General features: G+C 35.8%; 1 protein-coding gene and 1 pseudogene across 1 annotated transcript; both read left to right on the top strand.

Moving 5' to 3' along the window:
- The first annotated feature begins 659 nt into the window (after window positions 1–659).
- On the top strand, window positions 660–1,927 carry LOC149220776 (momilactone A synthase-like). Its single transcript, XM_089382855.1, has 2 exons — window positions 660–790; window positions 882–1,927. The coding sequence occupies exons 1-2, from the start codon at window positions 705–707 to the stop codon at window positions 1,765–1,767; spliced, it is 972 nt and encodes a 323-aa protein (XP_089238981.1). The 5' UTR covers window positions 660–704; the 3' UTR covers window positions 1,768–1,927.
- A 14,071-nt stretch (window positions 1,928–15,998) lies between these two features.
- On the top strand, window positions 15,999–20,482 carry LOC149220775 (short chain aldehyde dehydrogenase 1-like; annotated as a pseudogene).
- Window positions 20,483–20,797: the final 315 nt, after the last annotated feature.

Raw genomic sequence — 20,797 nt, 5'->3', positions numbered from 1 at the left:
GAGCAAAAAAATCTTGTAGACGCTGTGTTTGAATTGTGTTTTTGATGGTGGAAATAAATTCATCACCATCAAAAACTTCTAAGACACCTAAAATTTTGAAATTTAACAATTATAACTTGGATTTACAAAAATCCTTCCGGATTTTCTCTAAATATAATTGGAATTTCCATAACTTTCCAACCGCTCCTCCATCTAGTACCCGTTTTAAAAAAAACCATATCATTCTGACGTCTTGACTAAAGAATATGATGGATTATATTGCTTAAATAGGCTCCAAAGCGAAAAATATATAATCCAAATAGTTGAATTCAATATGAAGGTATATGTTCATTTTATTTTTGTGCTGGAAGAACATTATGCTATTCTTTAATTAAAAATATGATGTGTTGTACTACAATGTGATATATACTTCCACAAACTATACTTCAGTCACATCGTGTCGCGCACCTAAAACGAAATAAACTGTTAAAATAAGGACTCCTGTCCACCTCAAAAGAAATGAAGCTTTTATCAAGGCCCACTGCTCAAGAATTTTTTAATGTTGAGACTTACATACATGCACTATAAGACTTTTATAATGCCTAGTGCAGAAGTAGTGCGTGAAGTTTCTCATAGATCGTCAGAACAGTAAAGTAGGTATTATCTACTACAGAAGCCAGAAAAGTAAGGTGGGTTGGTGGGAGACTCATGGGCATGCCACGGCGATGAAGGCACTACAAATTTGTTGTTTGCCCCGTCCAAATTCTGTATATCCACCGTTGCGCTTTGCACAGGCAGTAGACAATATGAGGTAATTCTTCACTGAAATTTCATGGCGATATTTATTTATTGGTAACAAAGAATAACTCTGATGGCTGCTTTTGTTGGATTTGATATTTCAGGCTGGAGGGCAAGGTCGCTGTGATCACAGGAGGAGCTAGCGGCATAGGAGAGGAAAGCGCCAAGTTATTCGTGGAGAATGGAGCAAAAGTAGTAATTGCAGACGTTCAGGACGACCTCGGAACTCGTTTGGCTAAATCCCTCGCTCCGAATGCCTGCTATTTCCACTGCGATGTGTCAAAGGAAACGGATGTATCGGCCCTGGTGGACTACGCGCTGGAGAAGCACGGGCGTCTCGACACAATGTTCAGCAACGCCGGGATCCCGGGCGGGCTGTTCTCGTCCATGGCAGACGTGACTCTCGAGGATTTTGAGAGGGTCATGTCGGTGAACGTGCGGGGGGCGTATCTGTGCACGAAGCACGCGGCTCGGGCGATGATAGGCGCCAAAACGAGAGGCTCCGTGGTTATGACATGCAGCATGGCGTCGGTGATGGCGATGCCTAACGGGCCTTCTTACACGGCGTCGAAGCACGCGGTGTTGGGGATTATGAAGTCGGCGGCCATCGATCTGGCGCAGCACGGCATCCGGGTGAACTGTGTTTCTCCGGCGGGCGTCCCGTCGCCCATGTTGATCGACGCCATGAAGAAAAGTTTCCCCTCTTTCGACAAACGATCCGCGGAAGATATGCTGGAGAAGACGATGGAGCTGAAGGGTGTCACTCTGGAAGCCATTGACGTTGCCAACTCCGCCCTCTTTCAGTGCAGCGATGACGCCCGCTACATCAGCGGCCAGAATCTGGTCATCGATGGGGCGTTCACCACTTGCAAAGGTTTCTCCACTGCAAATTCCATGGATTTTGTTCCTATTAAATCATTTTTCGATCACTTAGCTGCCGGAAGTTGCAGCAAATCCCAAAAAGAAAGAAATGGGCAGCTAGCAACTTAATAATCCCATGTTAGGTTAATGCCGTATCCCTTAGCGTGCCTTTGTTCAGGTTATTTTAATAATTGCTCTTCACCATTTCCCTGTCTTTAACATTGGAATCCTAAAATATTTGTTTTTACTTTGGAATTCTAATAGCAAGATATGATCGGTGGAGTCTTTTCGCAAATGAAGGATCGGTGCATCACAAGTCCTAAAATTACTCGGGGAATCTGCACTTCAAATCTAAAATAGGAAACCCTATCATATTATGCAGATGTAAAGTCTTTCTCATACATATATACATAATAGTAGATTTACATTTTTCATATATATATATATATATATAAAATATAGTATTTTTATTTATTTTATTTAACTAATTTTATGCGAAAGAAATTATTATCATTATCATCGTTAATAATTATATGTAAATATAATGTATAACTAAAATATTATAAGTTTGTGTAGATTTATTTTAAATTGAAATTTATCAAATGCTATATCAGGACAAATATTATGGGCAAATAAGATAGGCTCCGAAAATCTAGAGCCTAATATTATTAATTTTGACAAGTTATTTTTTATTATATTTATTTAGATTATAAAATAATATTAATGTAATTACTCATAATTAATTTGGCTGGAATATAATTAATTCTGATTAATTATAACTAAAAATATATCCAATATTACAATAATATCACAAATCATAAATCAATATATAAGCAGTGATACAAATTTGCTCATGTATCAAAGAAGATTTTACTTACCTAATGTATTTTATTATTATAAGCAGTAATATCATATTTAGCTTATTTTACCTTTATTCATAACTAGCAATAATTTTAAATATTATTTTGTAATTATCAAAACTATCTTTAACATTGAAGACTTCAATTCTTTATTCTCACTATCCCAAACTATATATAAACTTTTGTTACTTTTATATTAAATGATACGTTCAATTTTTAAATATATAATAATTTACTATCCAAAAAATTAAACAATTCTATATTTTAGAATTTATTAAATATTTTTACAAAAATAATAAATTTAAATTTGATAATTTTTTTTAATAAATTTGAAATATATATATAATAAATATTATATTTATACTCAATTTTAAATTAAAAAGTCTTATTATTTTAAATAATAATTTAAATCTAACCACTTCATAATACATTTTTATTAACAATGCTATATCATAATGAACATAATTATAAATATAAGAAATAACAGTTTTAGTGATTATAATAATAATATTTTATTCCATGATGATAAAGATTTTCTTAACAATATCAAGGATGAGGGCTCGGTTATTTCTCCCCCTTCTTCTCGGAATAATAAGGTTGTTAACCTTTCTAGTTTTTCTTTCTCCCCTTCTGTTTTTAGCCTTTTAAGCAAGGGTTTAAATTTTTCCCTTGCCCCTAGAAGCATCCCGGTGGATGACATTATTTGCGACGTAGAATACGGGATTAGGGATCTTCTGGATAATATCAAGGACACTATTAGGCAGGATTGTGCTGTCGTCCTTAGAAAGGCTAAGCCCCCTCGGAAGAACCTCAGCAATGAGGAATTCTCTGCCCTAAAATCCTTAAATCAGAACGAAGATATTGTCATTCTAAAGGCTGATAAACGAGGAGCTACGGTTATCCTTAACAAGGATGATTACCGTAAGAAGATGTTAGATCATCTTCACAATAGTGGCAGTTATAAAAAACTGCCCAAGAACCCTCTGAAGAAGATTTCTAGGACAGTGGCTCTCGCCATCAAGTCTAGTAGCTCGGTGAGTTCCCTGTGCCACAAACTCATTGAGAGCAGTCCCATTGCTCCTAGGATCTATGGGTTACCTAAGATCCACAAGGAAGGGGCCCCTCTGAGGCCTATCGTCAACACCATTGGTGGTCCAACCTACCTTCTTGCTAAGTTACTCGCTCTCAAACTTAAGCCCCTTGTCGGCCGCACTGAGTCCTTCATTAAAGACTCTGCTTCCTTCATTAAAGAGCTTAAGGATATTAGGCTGGACCCTGAGGACATTCTTGTCAGCTTTGATTAGGTCTCTCCTTATACTTGCATCCCTATAAAGGAGGCCTTGGAAGTGATCTATCGCCTAACAGATCCCGATACCGCGCATCTGGTTGAGATCTGTCTCACTTCCACTTTCTTCTGTTTCGAGGGTGAATTCTTTGAACAGACTTGTGGTGTTGCCATGGGCTCCCCCTTTCCCCGATTGTTGCGAATCTTTTTATGGAAGATTTCGAAGCCAAAGCTTTAGCCTCGGCTCGTCTCCTTCCGAAGCTTTGGAAAAGGTATGTGGATGACACTAACGTCATCTGGTCCCATGGCCAAGAGGAGTTGGATCACTTCTTCAATCACCTCAACAATCAGTCCTCTACCATTAAGTTCACCATGGAGAAAGAGGTCAATGGTTGCCTCCCTTTCCTAGATATTCTTATTTCTAGGAATAAGGACGGCTATCTCTCCCACTCTGTGTTCCGGAAGAAAACGCATACTGAGTAGTATCTTCATGTTGATTCCCATCATTTCCCTGCTCAGAAGATGGGTGTCCTTAACACCCTCGCTACTCGTGCCCTCAGGATTTCTGATAATGAGAGCTTTGATAAGGAGAAATCCCATCTCCTTGATGTCTTTGTGGAAAATGGATATAGTAGGCGGCTAGGTCAGAAGGCTTTCCTTAAAGCATCTAGAAATGCAGTTATTAGGAAGGAGCCTAAAGAGCGCCGACTAGGTGTCCACCTTCCATATGTCCAAGGAACCACGGACAAGATTGCCCGGATCCTTAAGAGGTATGATATTCCCTCTTCATTTAGACCCCTCAAAACTATTCGTAATTCCCTCCGATCGGTTAAAGATCCCGTTAACCCCAAGGACATGAAGGGTGTCTACTTGATCCCTTGTTCGTGTGGGACCCCCTACATCGGGGAAACAGGGCGCTCCATCCATCAGAGGATTAGCGAACATGCAGCTGACCTAAGACATGGGAGAACCAAGTCTTCAGCGCTAGCAGAGCATGTGGATAAGACCAAGCATCACGTTAGTATTGAGGAGGCTAAGGTTGTTGCCAAAGTTGCCATGTTCCATCATCGTAAACTCAGGGAAGCTATTGAGATCGAAAGAAGGCCTAACAATCTCAATAGAGATGACGGCTGGAAGATCAGTAGATGTTGGATCCCTGCCCTTTCATCTTAGTCTCCCCCCCCCCCCCCCCCCCCCCTTTTCATCTTTTTCGCTTTCGTCGTTCCCCTGGAGCCTTCCTACCTCCTATGGTTCATCCTTCTTGCTCTGGACTCTTTTCAATCCTTCTCCTGTGTATTTTGTGTCGCTCCGTTTTCCCTGATTGATATTGGTATTTATTATCATAAATAATAATTTCTTTTACTTATTATTATTATTATTATTTATTTATTTTTATTTTTATTTTTATTTTTTATTTTTATTTTTATTTTTATTTTTTTCCTTTCCTATTAACGAAGATATATTATTATTATTTATTTGATTTAACTAACCTCTTTCATTTACCTTGTTTGTAAAAAAGTTAGGTCCTCAATTTAACTAATTCCCACCTAACTTTTATCTTAATAACCTAATATTATATCTTTAATAAATAAATAAATAAATAAATAAATAAATATATATATATATATATATATATATATATAATATATATATATATAAACTAAATTATAGTTTTTAAAACTAACCATTAAAATTATTTTATTTACCTATATATTTCTACCTAATTTAACTTATTTCCATAAATAAGAATAATAATAATAATATTAAACTAATAAATAATAATTTGACTATTAATATTATTAATATATTAATATCAAGACTATATTACCAATATAATATTAATTATATTTAATAAATAATTTAATTAAAAAATTTACCTATATTAAGACTATATTATTAATATATAATAATAAATAATTAAATTAAATTAAATTAATTACCTTTTCTAACTAACCATTTAAATTATTTATTTATATTTTTTAACCCTAACTTTATATATATATAAATAAATTAATTAATAAATTACTTGAAATTATTCTTGTCCTTAACAACATATTATTATATAATAATTTAAATAAATAAGTAAATTATCTTCTTAAACTAACCTCTAAAAGCATTTTATTTATTTATTTATTATTTTTATTTATTTATTTATTATATATATATATATATATATCTATATATATATATATATATATATATAATTATTAATTAATTTTTTTTAAAAAACTAACCATTAAAAATATTTTTTGTATTAATATTAAAAATAATAATAATATTAAATTAATGAATAATAATTTGACCTGGGTCCTAAGGTCAAAAGTAGCCGTTGTTCGATTTAGCCGTTGGAGTCTCTGCGTCGACAAAGGTCTTTCTATATGTGATCTACGCCGAAGCTCTTCTTATAACTATAAAAGCTTGGAGGCTTCTCTCCAAGCTTTTTGAGCATAGGAATAAAATCTTAAATCAAAATAAATAATTTGTCTTTTTAGGTCTGATAGATCATTATTTGGTCTCAGCGGACGTTAACCATCATCATCATCATCATCAAGAAATATAATTTTAATATTTGATGAATATGAATATATATTTTATTTATTATATTATATTAGTTTTAACAAGATATGGTAATGAGTTGGTCTTTATTTTTGCATTAGTTTGTGTTTTAATTAATATTTATAACACAAATTTAAATAATTGTTTTTTTATGTATTTTTTCTATTTTCTAACTGTAATTTTTTTAAGTAAATTTCGATTCTATTTATCAATAAAATATTTAAAAATAAAATTTTAATATATGACTAATACAATCATTTGTCTATATTTAATATTAAAAAAAATTCTCTTTCTAATTTAATTACTTTTTAACAATTTTTCTATTTCCAATTTAGTTATCAGTATTCAACTAAAACATAAAGCTATTCAATGATACCATCTATATCAAGACTTATTTTTGAATATTTCCTTCCTACTCAATTGAGAGCTAAATAAGCAGGGATTCTGCAACTATTGTTTTATTTTTAAGAACCATATATAAATTATTATACAACACTTATAATATTAGTCTAAAATTATAGTCTAAATCTATTTTAACTCGGAATCTACCAATTATAAAATATCAAATTTATTTTCACTAAAAAATTAATTTAACTTTTCTCTCTAATTAATTTAGGTTTTTTTTATTATTTATCATGCCAATGTGTTAATGCGTGGACTTTTAACTAATTAAAGTTTGAATACAAATTTAAATAGCAATGTATAAGTTTAATTTTATAAAACAAAATTTCTTTATTTTTAAAAATATTTAAATTTTATTTATTTAAAATTTAATTGGTTAATTTTGTTTTAGTTTTATTATGCAATTATCACTGAGGTCAGTTCACTAGCAAGTGGAACTTACTATTTCAATTTGTTTTTTAAAATATATATGGTGTATTTTTTAAATTTTTACTTTCAGTTCAATAAAAGTAATAGCTATATATATATAATTAATTAATTAGTTAATTTAATATGTTTAAAGTAGTTTGAACGAGTTGTTAGTTATAATTAGTTCATTGTTATGTGGAACTTGTTATTTCAATATTTTTTCAAAATATATATTGTGTATTTTTTAAACTTTTATTTTCAATTCAATAAAAGTAATAACTATATATAATTTAATATGTTTCTCTTCTTTGAATATATATATATATATATATATATATAAAATTTAATATGTTTAAAATAGTTTGAACAAGTTGTTAACCATAACCCAACATGCAATGAATACAACCACCAAGGCAAAGAAATTCACGTCCTTCAACAATTGGAACTAGAAGCATTATTAATGCCACTCCCTTTTATATAACTAGTTGGAGATATTCCTTGATGACATGACAAATCCAACTGAGAGGTAGTTATATGAATATAAAAAATTAGTATTATTATATTTAAATTAAATTTTTAGTAAATATCAAAATATTTAAGTTATGATATATTTTACATTATTAAAAAATAAAATTATAATTGAAAATTCACTATTATTAACTGTCGCAAAACTTTAAAAACTGTAACACCCACATCCATGTATAACATAAAACACATAGATATATGTAATAAAATTAAAATACAAAATTTAATAAAAATCCTAAACTATTGTTACCCTACTGCAATACAACAACGCTTGGCATTGACGTATCCAAGCTTCGATGTAGCTTGGATCAACCTTACTTAACTCCTGCTATCATACGGTTATTAAATCTGACCCAATGGTATGTACACATTTGATTAATTATGAGCGATTCTCCGTATCTCACATCATGGCTTGTGTTGACTTTCCCTGGCTCATCCGGGCGACCCTTGGCTGGATGGCTGCCAGCTGCCAGAACTCATCCTAATCGCTTGCCACCTGTGGTCCGGTGCACAACGCGGGATTGGCGATGGATTCAAGGTTGTGTCAAGCTTCGAGGGTAAACCCTTTCGACCCGGCGTTCACGTGGTTTCCTTGTTCATTTGCTGGGCATGGCTCTGGGGGTTGTGTTCTAGTTCCTTCCATGACTTTCCTCTGCAACTCATTGATTTCTACCTACTGTGCATGGAAGAGGGTTCACTGGGCATACCTACCTATAGACAAGCTTGTATAGAAGTTGTATGCTGCTGCTTGAATCAGGTAAGACCAAGTTAACAGTTTGAATCCGGGTTTGAATTCTGTTCACGGTTTCTAAATTCAGCCTTGTTTTCACTGCTTATTTAACCCTATTATAGTGTCAAGCCAATGAGGTTTCAATTCTTGCAGGTGTCACCTCCAACATCATGTCTGGAGTCTTTGTCGCTGAAATGCCCTTGCTTCACCTTCGCGGTTTTGGGTAAGTGATGAGGGTTTTGCATGCATCATTGGTGCAGGTCTTGTTTACATAGCTTGGGTGGTTAGAGGATTCTGGTGTAGGGTTCGCCCAAATGGAAAGTGGGTGCGGCATCCAGACCTACTCACAGTCATGTGCCAACCAGCACGGGGCCTCCAGGTATGTGGTTTTGTATTCCTTGATTGTTGCTGGCTCCTCTTACCTTGTATGAGGGTTTTGCTCTGAACGGGGTTTCCCATTTTTGGTTTTTGATTAAATTATGAGTTGTGCTATACACGGCCTCTGTTTTCTGAATGGTGACGGCTCCTTGTTCTTGGGATTGCATGGCACATAAATGGTATTTTATCCCTGGATTCTAGTTTCTAATCATTTTAAGGGAACCATTGTTATTAACTATTTTGTAATGTTTTTCTATTAATACAATGAAGAATTATGATATGCTTTTATTCCGGTTCCTTTTATCGCTGAGTTTGCTCTCTGAAATTTGTATCGTTGATTTGGTGAATCATTAGTTTGTTTTGTCCTCAGAACGTCATTCCAGGGCATCCTCTTAGGTTGCCCTCGGAACAAATCTGAAGGACCGAGACTGTTAAAACAATGTTATTATTTTTACAAAGGAAACCATGTTTCCCGGATCTCCTATCTCTGTATAAGGCACTGTGTTTTTAACTGCTTATCACATTGGAACAAAATTATGGTAATGAATTTTCGCTTACTATCATGATTCCTCGCGAGAGGTCCATCAACTAAAATCACGAAAGTATAAATACTGTAAATACTTATTTATCTCTTGTATGGGTATTTGTTTAATGTATCTTGTTCCTAAGGTTTTGTTACGCTAGGTTATCTGTCATGGTTACAATTGCAGTCACATAGACAAGTTTGGTCAGTTTCTAGCCCATATCACTCTTATCTGAATGTAATTTCATGTATTCTTTCTTTCATAAACATAAGTTGGAATACCCACCTCGATTCATATAGTTTCGTTCTTTTAGTGATGCTTGGCTAACTCTGGGCATTCTGTTATATGTTCAAGTTTATTTTTCTTTTCTTAGAATCATTCTATGCTCGGGTTGGGTTGCACAATCTTACCCAGATTGCTAAATTTGGCATACAGGTTAATGCATTCAAGTTTAAGATATAGGTCCTGTGCATTCGTTCTATCTGTACTATAACATGCACATTTTCAACAGTTTGTTATCTGCACATTTTAATTAACTTGCATCTAATTTAACTTACATCTAAGTTAATTTACCCCTAATTCATAGCACTACTTTTCAATTTGAAACAGGATTAACAAAATAGTATAAATCCAACTCCAAAATATTTATATCCTAAACTTTTACACATTAATTAAGCAAGACATACTTATCCAGATTGTACTTATCTGCCATGGCGAGGCCAAACCATAATCAATGAACCTTTTTCCACCCTTCCTATGAGAACCTGGCAATCACGTCCAGGGTTCTCCCCCCAAGCTCCTCTTTTACCCAATAAATCAGTTATTTGCATGTAGCAATTTCTGTTGCTTGGCCTCAAGACTCTAAGTCCAACCAACAATCACTCTTACTTCCTCCAGGGAATTTTTTTTTTAAAACTCATTCCCATTGAATCCTCCTTCAGCTCAAGGAATTTCTTTTCTAGAAAGAAAAGCCCCCTCCCTCCTTCTCTCCTCCTTTTGTAAGGGAAGAGTAGAGGGAGGGTAATTGTTTCTTTAACTAATAACTGATAACTGATAACTGTTGGGTGAAAAAGAGTTACTAAGGTTCATTAGTGATTCTTTCTTTTTAGAATTCCCATAGAATACCACATCTGCCATAATTATTTATTTATTTAATAAAACTATTATTATTACTGAATCTATTTAATGTCCATTTCCCAAAAGTAAAAACAAGAGTTTGTTTCCTTACTGTAAAGAAAAAACATACAAGTAAAAGTAACTTGAAGTTCTGGGGTGTCACATTTTCCCCCTCTTAGCGGAACACCGTCCTCGGTGTTCATCTTTCTAGCTATTTCCTGAATAATTTTGGATATGCCTCCTGCATAAAAATTTTATCTTCCCAAGTGGCTTCCTCCGGGCTAAAGTGCTTCCACTGCACTTTAACTTGGATGATAGCTCATTTCTGCAATGTTACTTCTCTTTGATCGAGTATTTGTAGGGGTTTGAAAAGAAATTCTCCTTCCGGTTGACCTGCCACAAATATCATTGTTATATAATTGATGTGTACATAATCACCACACTCTAAAGTAAGTAACTTTTGAGTTATATATATATATATATATATATATAATATATATATATATATATATATATATATATATATATATATATATATATATATATATGTATTCTCATGTATGTACATTCATGTATTTATATATAATATCTTTTACCTGAAGCTCTTGCCAATTTATGATATGTCTGGGGTCATATACATACTTCTTTAAAAGGGAAACATGGAACACATTATGGACCCAAATGTGGCTGGGCAAGGCTAGTTGGTAGGCCACCGACCTGATTTTGTCCAAAATTTGGAATGGGCCACAGAACTGAGGGCCAACTTAGCGCACTTCCCCCACTTCAACATACTCCGCTTTGGTTTAATCCGCACATACACATGATCTCCCACCTGAAATTCTCGGTAAGTTCTCTTTTTGTTAGCATACATTTTCTATCGGTCTTGGGTAGCCTTCAAATTTTGCTGAACCCTCTTCACAGTTTTATCCATTTCCTCCAGCATATCTGGTCCTAATATCACTTTATCCTCCGGACTATTCTAGTTTGTAGGTATGGTGCATTTCCTTCCATAAAGTACCTCAAAGGGACTCATCTTAAGTGACTCATGATAACCGTTATTATACACGAATTCTACCAGATGTAGATATTCTTCCCATTTCTTGGGTTGCTACATCACATACATGAACAACATATCCTCTACCACTTGATTCACTCGCTCGGTTTGTCCATCAGTCTGGGGGTGATAGGCAGTGCTGAAGTGGACCTGTGTACCTAACTCGGTGAACAACACTTTCCAAAAGGCAGAAGTGAACTTAAAATCCCTATCAGATATTATGACTTTCGGCATACCATGTAGCCTGAAAATTTCCCTCGTGAATACATCAGCTATCTGGGATGTTTGGTATGTGGATTTGACAGGTGTGAAATGAGCTGTCTTGCTCAACTTATCTACTACTACCATAATTGAGTCATTCTGCCTTTTAGACCATGGCAACCCCGTTATAAAATCTAAAGTTATAGTATCCCATTTCCATTTAGGATAGGTAGCGGCTACAATAATCCAGCAGGGTGTTGGTGTTCTGTCTTGACTTGCTGACACTCTAGACATTTAGCTAGGTACTCGGCAATATCTTTCCTCATTCCAGGCCAGTAGTAGGCTTTCCTGACAGCCATCAAAAGTTTTTGATAGCCCAGGTGAGCAACATAGGGGCTTCTATGAAATTCATCTAACATACTTTGTTTCAGAGACAATTGGTTAGGTACTATACTCCCCTTGCTTCGCCGAACCTTGCGCAAATTTTACTTGTTGCCATAGATAGCTATATTCAGGATCCTTCTTGGCTGCCTCCTTTAATTGATCCACAAAATTAAGTTCAATTTGACTAAAAGAGATTTCGTAGAGGTGGTGCAGCTTTCTACTTAACACAACTGCCACCCAATTCTCTCTTCCCTTTAAGTGTTTAATTTCAAAGTTAAATTCACTTAAAAATGTAGTCCATCGAGCTTGACTTGTTGCCATAGATAGCTATATTCAGGATCCTTCTTGGCTGCCTCCTTTAATTGATCCACAAAATTAAGTTCAATTTGACTAAAAGAGATTTCGTAGAGGTGGTGCAGCTTTCTACTTAACACATCTGCCACCCTATTCTCTCTTCCCTTTAAGTGTTTAATTTCAAAGTCAAATTCACTTAAAAATGTAGTCCATCGAGCTTGGCATGTGTTTAAGGTAGGCTGATTAAAAAAACTGGTTAAGCTGTTGTGGTCTGTTTTAAGCAGAAATATTTTCCCCAATAAATAGTGCCGCCATACTTTTAAGGCATGCACTACTACAGTTAGCTCCAAATCGTAAGCAGAATATTTATGTTCATGCTCCTTGAGTTTACAGGATTCGTAAGCGATGACCATGTCATTCTACATTAAAATGCCACCCACACCCTCCTTGCATGTGTTTGTACAAACTATAAAATCCTCTTCAGGATCTGCAATTTTTAACACCGGAGCTGTTGTGAGCAATTGTTTCAACCTATCAAAACTTTCTTGACAGTCTTTTGACCATTTGAAGGTTGTCCCTTTCTTTTGTAGGGAAGTAATTGGATAAGCAACCTTGGAGAATCCCCTTATGAATCTTCTATAATAACCAACAAGTCCCATGAAAGAGCGTACATCCGTCACATTGGCTAGAATAGGCCAATTCATAATGGTTTTTATTTTCTCTGGATCGACCACTATACCCTCAGAAGATATGATGTGTCCTAGGTACTGAATCTGATCTTTATAGAAATCACACTTGCTGAATTTAGCATAAAGCTGATTTTCCCTTAAGGTTTGCAGTACTATGCGAAGGTGCTCTTTATGCTCATCGATGCTTCTAGAGTATATGAGAATGTCATCAATGAATATAAGGATGAATTTATCCAGATAAGAATGGAAAACCCCATTCATCATGCTCATGAAGGTTGTTGGAGCATTAGTAAGACCAAATGGCAAGCCTACAAACTGATAGTGGCCATAGCGTGTTCTAAAAGAAGTCTTAAAGATATCTATGTCTTTAATCTGAATTTGGTGATATCCAGATCTTAAATCAATCTTTGAAAACACCACTGCTCCCTTAACCTGATCGAAGAGGTCATCGATCTGGGGTAAGGGGTACTTATTTTTCATGGTCAACTTGTTCAATTGTCTGAAATCTATACACAGCCACAGGGTACCATCCTTCTTCCTTATGAACAGAACTGGAGCTCCCCAAGGAGATACACTGGGTCGGATATATCCTTTATCCAACAGCTCTTGCAGCTGGATTTTTAATTCAGTTAGCTTAGGAATACTCATTCTGTATGGTGCCTTTGATACTAGGGTGGCTCCAGGGACCAGTTCTATGGTAAAGTCGAGACTTCTCTTGGGTGGTAGTCCGGGAATATCCTCTGGAAATACATCCTTAAACTCTTGTACTACAGGAATTTCCTCTAGAGCTGACACTTTATATTTGGAGTTTGTAAATCCTACTTGAACTGCATAGATCTGACAACCCTTACACATACATCTAGCCAGTTGATGGGTTGTAACAGATCACAACTTCACTTCTCTCTTAACCCCCTAAACCTCTACCCTAGCACCATTTTCAGACAGAAAATTAATGGTCTTATCTTTACAGTTTACTAAGGCCCACTGCCGCTCCAGCCAGTCCATGCCTATCAAGACATCGTAAGAGCCTAATGGTAATATATTTAAATCTGTGCTAATTTTATGTTCTGCTAATTTTATTTCACAACCTTCAACTTTTGCACAAACTTTTCTCTTTGCACCGGTAGCTAATTGAACCAACCAAGTGTTCTTAAATTTTGAACTTTTTAGATGACATTCATCTACTATTCTGGGACTAACATAGCTCAAACTAGCACCTGGATCTTTTAAAATGGAAACAAGATGATCGGATATTTTACCTTCAAGTTCCACCATTGAAGGTTGATAATCCGCCTAACGATCTTCCAGATCTGCATTGATTTGAGGTACGTTTTGTGCTACATCACCCACAATAGAATCTTCATGAATAGTTGCAACAGGTTTTACTCTCCCTCTATGAGGACAGTTCTTGTAGCAATGGGGTTCCTCGCAACCCAGCACTGTAACGGCGGTCAGGGCACCTGACTGGTTTCCAATTTACTTGATGCCTCACATTGTCTTACATCACTTGGGGGTCTATACTTTTGTTGATTTCGATTAACAAGTCCATTTGGTGCTTTACGTCCTGAGAATTTGGTTCCTAGGTTCCTCATATTCTTGTTATTTGTAAAGTTTTTCTGTCCCTTCTTACTTGGCCAACTCTTCTGCACTTCACCTTTCTGTCTCATTTGCTGATAACAGATCCGAGCTTTTCGGACTGCTTCATCCATTGTTTTCGGATTGTCAAATTCCAGTCTTTCCTTCATGAAAGCAGGCAAGCTGTTAACAAAACGTTGGACTTTAGCCTTTTCTTCTCGGATATAAGGGACGTATCTTAGTAGTGATGTGAATTTTGTTATAAATTCATCCATTGTTTGCTGCCCTAGTTTTAAATCATGAAACTCTTTTTCTTTGTCGTCATAAAATCGCTCCGTCAGATATCTATCCTTAAAATGCTTTTGGAATTGCTCCCAGGTAACCTCTGGCTCATTGATCTCCTTGACTGTTTTAATCTCCTCCCACCACAAGGTGGCCTTGCCTTGCAACTGATAAATTTTTAGCCTTGCTCTCAAATTTTCATCATATTCATATATTTGAAAATATTTGTTCATGTTAATAAGCCATGCCTTTGTTGCTTCCTTTGTTTCACTGTTATAGTTTGGTGGCTTGATCTTCTTGAATTCTCCTTGAAGTTTTGTTTTTTGTCTTTTTAATCCCTTTTTGCTGGAACCATTATCTGATTCCTCCTCGTTACTAGTTTGTCCCCCTTCTGATTCCTGATGTTGTTCTTGTTGTCGGTGTGTTTCTGTTCCATTTTCTTCTCCTTGACTAGGGTCTGGATTTCTCTGGTTATATCTATCTAATAAACTTTTCATGATTTTCACTTGTTTCAAACGGAGTCTCTCATTGTCCGCTCGTAGGTTTTACATTTATGTTCTTAGCTGCTGAACTAGTTCAAGTCAGGCAGCATTGGTGCCAACATTTGTTTTCTCCCAATTGAACCCATACTTCTAGGTTACGTCCAGTGCTCCTATGTGCATCAAAATCATTTTGTTATTTTCCAAATCATTCAACCTGTCCTCGGTGTAGTAACTTGAGGCTCTGATACCAATTGTAACACCCACATCCATCTATAACATAAAACACATAGATATACGTAATAAAATTAAAATACAAAATTTAATAAAAATCCTAAACTATTGTTACCCTACAATAACGCTTGGCATTAACGTATCCAAACTTCGATGTAGCTTGGATCAACCTTACTTAACTGCTGCAATCATACAGTTATTAAATCTGACCTGATGGTATGTACATATTTGATTAATTACGAGCGATTCTCCGTATCTCACATCATGGCTTGTGTTGACTTTCCCTGACTCATCCGAGCAGCCCTTGGGTGGATGGCTGCTAGCTGCTAGAACTCGTCCTAATCGCTTACCATCTATGGGCTGGTGCACAACGCGGGATTGGCGATGGATTTGAGGCTGTGTCAAGCTTCGAGGGTAAACCCTTTCGACCCAACGTTCACATGGTTTCCTTATTCATATGCTGGGCATGGCTCCGGGGGTTGTGTTCTGGCTCCTTTCATGACTTTTTCTTTGCAACTCATTAATTTCTTCCTGTTGTACATGGAAGAGGGTTCATCGGGAATACCTACCTATAGACAAGCTTGTATAGAAGTTGTATGTTGCCACTTGAATCAGGTAAGACCAAGTTAACAGTTTGAATCCGGGTTTGAATTCTGTTCACGGTTTCTAAATTCAGTCTTGTTTTCACTGGTTATTTAACCCTATTATGGTGTCAAGCCAATGAGGTTTCAATTCCTACAGGTGTCGCCTCCAACATGGTGTCTGGAGTCTCTGTTGTTGAAACGCCCTTGCTTCACCTTCGCGGTTTCGGGTAAGTGATGAGGGTTTTGCATGCATTATTGGTGCAGGTCTTGTTTACATAGCTTTGGTGGTTAGATGACTGTAAAAGGTATTAACCATGAGATTCTAGTGTAGGGCATCCAGACCTACTCATAGTCATGGGCCAACCAACACGGGGCCTCCGGGTATACGGGTTTTGTCTTCCTTGATTGTTGCTGGCTCCTCTTACCTTGTATGAGGGTTTTTCTCTAAACAGGGTTTCCTAGTTTTGGTTTCTGATTAAATTATGAGCTGTGCTATACACGGCCTTTGTTTTTTGAATGGTGACAGCTCCTTGTTCTTGGGATTGCATGGCACATAAATGTAATTTTATCCCTAGATTCTGGTTTGTAATCATTTTAAGCGAACCATTGTTATTAACTGTTTTGTAAAGTTTTTCTATTAATACAATGAAGAATTCTAATATGCTTTTATTCTGGTTCCTTTTATCACTTTGTTTTCTCTTAACTGATAACTGATAACTGATAAATGTTGGGTGGAAAAGAGTTATTAAAGTTCATCAGTGATTCTTTTTTTTTAGAACTCCCATAGAATACCACATCTGCAATAATTATTTATTTATTTAATAAAACTATTATTATCACTGTCCATTTCCCAAAAGTAAAAACAAGAGTTATTTCCTTATTGTAAAGTAAAAACATACAAGTAAAAGTAACATGAAGTTCTGGGGTATCACAAAAACACTTCCATTACTAAGTAAGAAATACTAATAACCAACTAATTTAGAAATTCTTATATTAACATCAAACAAAACCATAATTAATGTTTAAATGTCATATACCCCGATAACCTCGCATGTAAAAGTAGGGAGTTAGAAGTTTTTATACAATTACCACAAGTAATTAATCAACTCACACTCCACAAATCATCATTAACCGTAGATATACTATTCATTATTACATCAAGTAAATTGCCATCAAAGACAGTAAGTTTCATAACCATTGCATAACCTTTCGCCACCACTGTAATAACATAAACTGTCTCATGAATCCTTGCATCCATTTCTTGATATCCTTAAACATATTAGATAATCATGTACTAAGACATTATAGTTGTCACATCAAATAAAGAACCATCATCATCAAGGACTCATCATTATCAATGGACACAAAAGGCAATCACACCATTTGAACACCAATTTACCCTGGAAACCCCGTAGGGTGAAAACCAGCAAACGTTTAATCTTATTATTAAACGCTCGTGAGGGATTTCACCCCTCACTCAATGGCTTATAAGGGATTCCATCCCTTAACCATTGTTATAAAATCATTACAATAAGTTATCATTAAGTTATCACATAACTAGCTAAAAGCTAATACAATTTCCATGTAAATCTTTCACTTACATACCGCCACATACAATAATCCTTGTGGCATGATTGTTCTAACAATGTATGTTCCTGCAACTCGAACTCATCTGCATGGACCAATAATCCTTTTCCTGCCATAATGTTAAACATCACTTTCCTTTGGCACCATCATCTGCCATCGTTTCCTGTCAATGTAGTTGTCAACAAGCTTGGCAACAAGATTAGATGTCATATTAATCAATCAATAAGCAACTTCTAAAAGAGATCTTTTAACATCTACTCATATGCATGAGCACGCATGACATACTATTTAACTAGTACATGCACCCAAGTAAATATTGCTTGACCTCCACAATGTTTATTTACATTAATGCATAATTCCCTTTAGGAGTTCTAACTCATTGGTTCTACTAACATGTATAACACATTCATTATATCTTCATACATGTAATCGACAATTGTTTCCATGCTTAAGCACACCACCCATGTTCTTGTCATGAAACAAGTATGGATTCTGGTTCTTGCATGGACACTATTCATGTGTGTCTTTTAAGGAAAGAATCTCTATCTTTGTTTTTCAAAAGGTCTCTTATAAAGTTATTATTTCCGTGCATGAAGAATGCTCTCTTTTCCTAAAAAGACACTATATTTGTGTATATAAAACATACATTCTTCTTTAAGCAGGTTAGAATGATTATCGATGTGCCAAGAAAGCATATCATATCGCAATTTCTATCATGCATGCAATGCATAAATTTCTCACAAGAAACTTCTAAATTAACTAGTATCCCAATGCAATAAAGCATATATCCCTTCCAATAAAATCCAACTTAACTTCTACTTCTTTTATATGCATTCTTTCTTTCCATAAATGCAATATTAACTTCTATTTCTTTAATATGCATTCTCTTTTCCAAAAATGCAATATTTACTTCTATTTCTTTAATACGCATTCTCTTCTCCAAGAATGCAATATTTACTTTTATTATTATTTTTTTTTAATATGCCAAAAATGCAATAGCTATTGTTTGAATATGTGTTTTTCTTACCCAAAATAGCTATTTCTATAAGCAAAATAACATATACTCATTTCACGTACTAACATAAACTCTTATATTTTCCAAGATTGTCATAAATACTTATCTCATTAGTGGCTCTCTCCATGCTTCCACTGCATGCTTCCATCACTTGCAACACGGAAAAATAACCTCCCTTGGGGAGGGAAACTCTAACATGGACCCAATCCATTAAGCTTGCTAAATAAATCTGCTCGCTATATAAATCCGAGCACTAATAGGTGAAATGCTAATTTCTTATTAACTTATAAACCCAACCGTAGAAAGGAAAATTAACCTTTAAAATAGTGAACTCAATATCATGAACGAACGATTCACTTGCTTACCAGAACACAGAATTTTACGGCAAAACGAAATCTAGACAATCTATACTGAATAAGTCTAGAATAGAAGCGTATTCATAGAATCGAGAGAAGTCTGCGCATATCAATATAATCAACAGAGAATTGCAATTCTGTGCGTAATCTCTAAATAAACCAAGTTACCAAGAACAATCCACCCAACGCCTGGTGTATGGTTCATTCCCACGCAAAACCTCCTTCCATCTTCCATCAGAGATTTCTTTATGGCCGCCAACACAAACTCAGCGCCTGATCTTTGAAATGCATGCTCAGGCATCCAAAGTTGCCAGATGACAACAAATACATCTAGCAGAAAGCTTTCTTGTTGCCATCTTTCCCAAAACTTCGCAGTCATTAATGTGGTGTAACGTATACCCCGAAGCATAGTTATACATTTTATTGAAAGGTGCGGTAGTTGGAGGAATAAGTTGTTAGAGGCTTCCCTCCATTGCTCGAGTTTTTACACATATCAAGAATCAGTTTTGTAACTGATATGTAACTCTTGAAATTACGATACGTAACTAATTTATTTTACCTTGAGTTATTTTGGGATGTTACATTAAACAACTTTGAATGAACCATCAAAATAAAAACCATTAACTTTTATGGCGATTTCAACTTTGAAAGCGCCAAGTTATTCTTGGAGTAATTGCAGACATTCAGGACCTCGGAATCCCGTGAGGGCTATTCTCGTTCATGGCAGACGTGACTCTTCGATTTTGAGAGGGTCATGTCGGTGAACGTTAGGGGGGCGTATCTGTGCACAAAGCACGCGGCTCGGGCGATGATCGGCGCCAAAACGAGAGGCTCCGTGGTTATGACATGCAGCATGGCGTCGGTGATGGCGATACCCAACGGGCCTTCTTACACGGCGTCTAAGCACGCCGTGTTGGGGATTATGAAGTCGGCGGCCATCGATCTGGCGCAGCACGGTATCCGGGTGAACTGCGTTTCTCCGGCGGGCGTGCCAACACCCATGTTGATCGACGCCATGAAGAAAAGTTTCCCCTCTTTCGACAAACGATCCGCGGAAGATATGCTGGAGAAGACGATGGAGCTTAAGGGTGTCACTCTGGAAGCCATTGACGTTGCCAACTCCGCCCTCTTTCTGTGCAGCAATGACGCCCGCTACATCAGCAGCGGCCAGAATCTGGTGATCGATGGGGCGTTGACGACTTGCAAAGGTTTCTCCACTGCAAATTCCATGGATTTTGTTCCTATTAAATCATTCTTCGATCACTTAGCTGCCGGAAGTTCAGCAAATCCCAAAAAGAAACAAATGGGCAGCTAGCAACTCAATAATCCCATGTTAGGTTAATGCCGCATCCCTTAGCGTGCCTTTGTTCAGGTTATTTTAATAATTTCTCTTCACCATTTCCCTGTCTTTAACATTGGAATCCTAAAATATTTGTTTTTACTTTGGAATTCTAATAGCAAGATATGATCGCTGTAGTCGTTTCGGAATGAAGGATCGGTGCATGAGAAGTCCTAAAATAACTCGGGGAATCTTTGTTTATGCACTTCAAATCAAAATTGTCGCCGAAAAGTTTTTACTGATTCTACTCCAGTGTGTTTAGGTTTTCAAAATCTAAATAGGAAAGCCTATCATAATACGTA

Source organism: Pinus tabuliformis, chromosome Q, assembly GCF_031772625.1.
Source record: "Pinus tabuliformis cultivar Carrire ecotype Pingquan chromosome Q, CPIR1, whole genome shotgun sequence".
NCBI classification, from domain to species: Eukaryota; Viridiplantae; Streptophyta; class Pinopsida; order Pinales; family Pinaceae; genus Pinus; species Pinus tabuliformis.
The sequence above is the reverse complement of the archived record's forward strand: the minus strand, read 5'-3'. Positions and strand labels throughout refer to the sequence as shown.

What these genes read in the sequence shown, in the direction of transcription:
- LOC149220776 (XM_089382855.1), top strand. Translation starts at nt 705, where the DNA reads ATGAAGGCACTACAAATTTGTTGTTTGCCCCGTCCAAATTCTGTATAT. An exon ending in CAGGCAGTAGACAATATGAG is followed by an intron (nt 791 to 881) that starts GTAATTCTTCAC and finishes TTGATATTTCAG; the next exon opens with GCTGGAGGGCAAGGTCGCTG.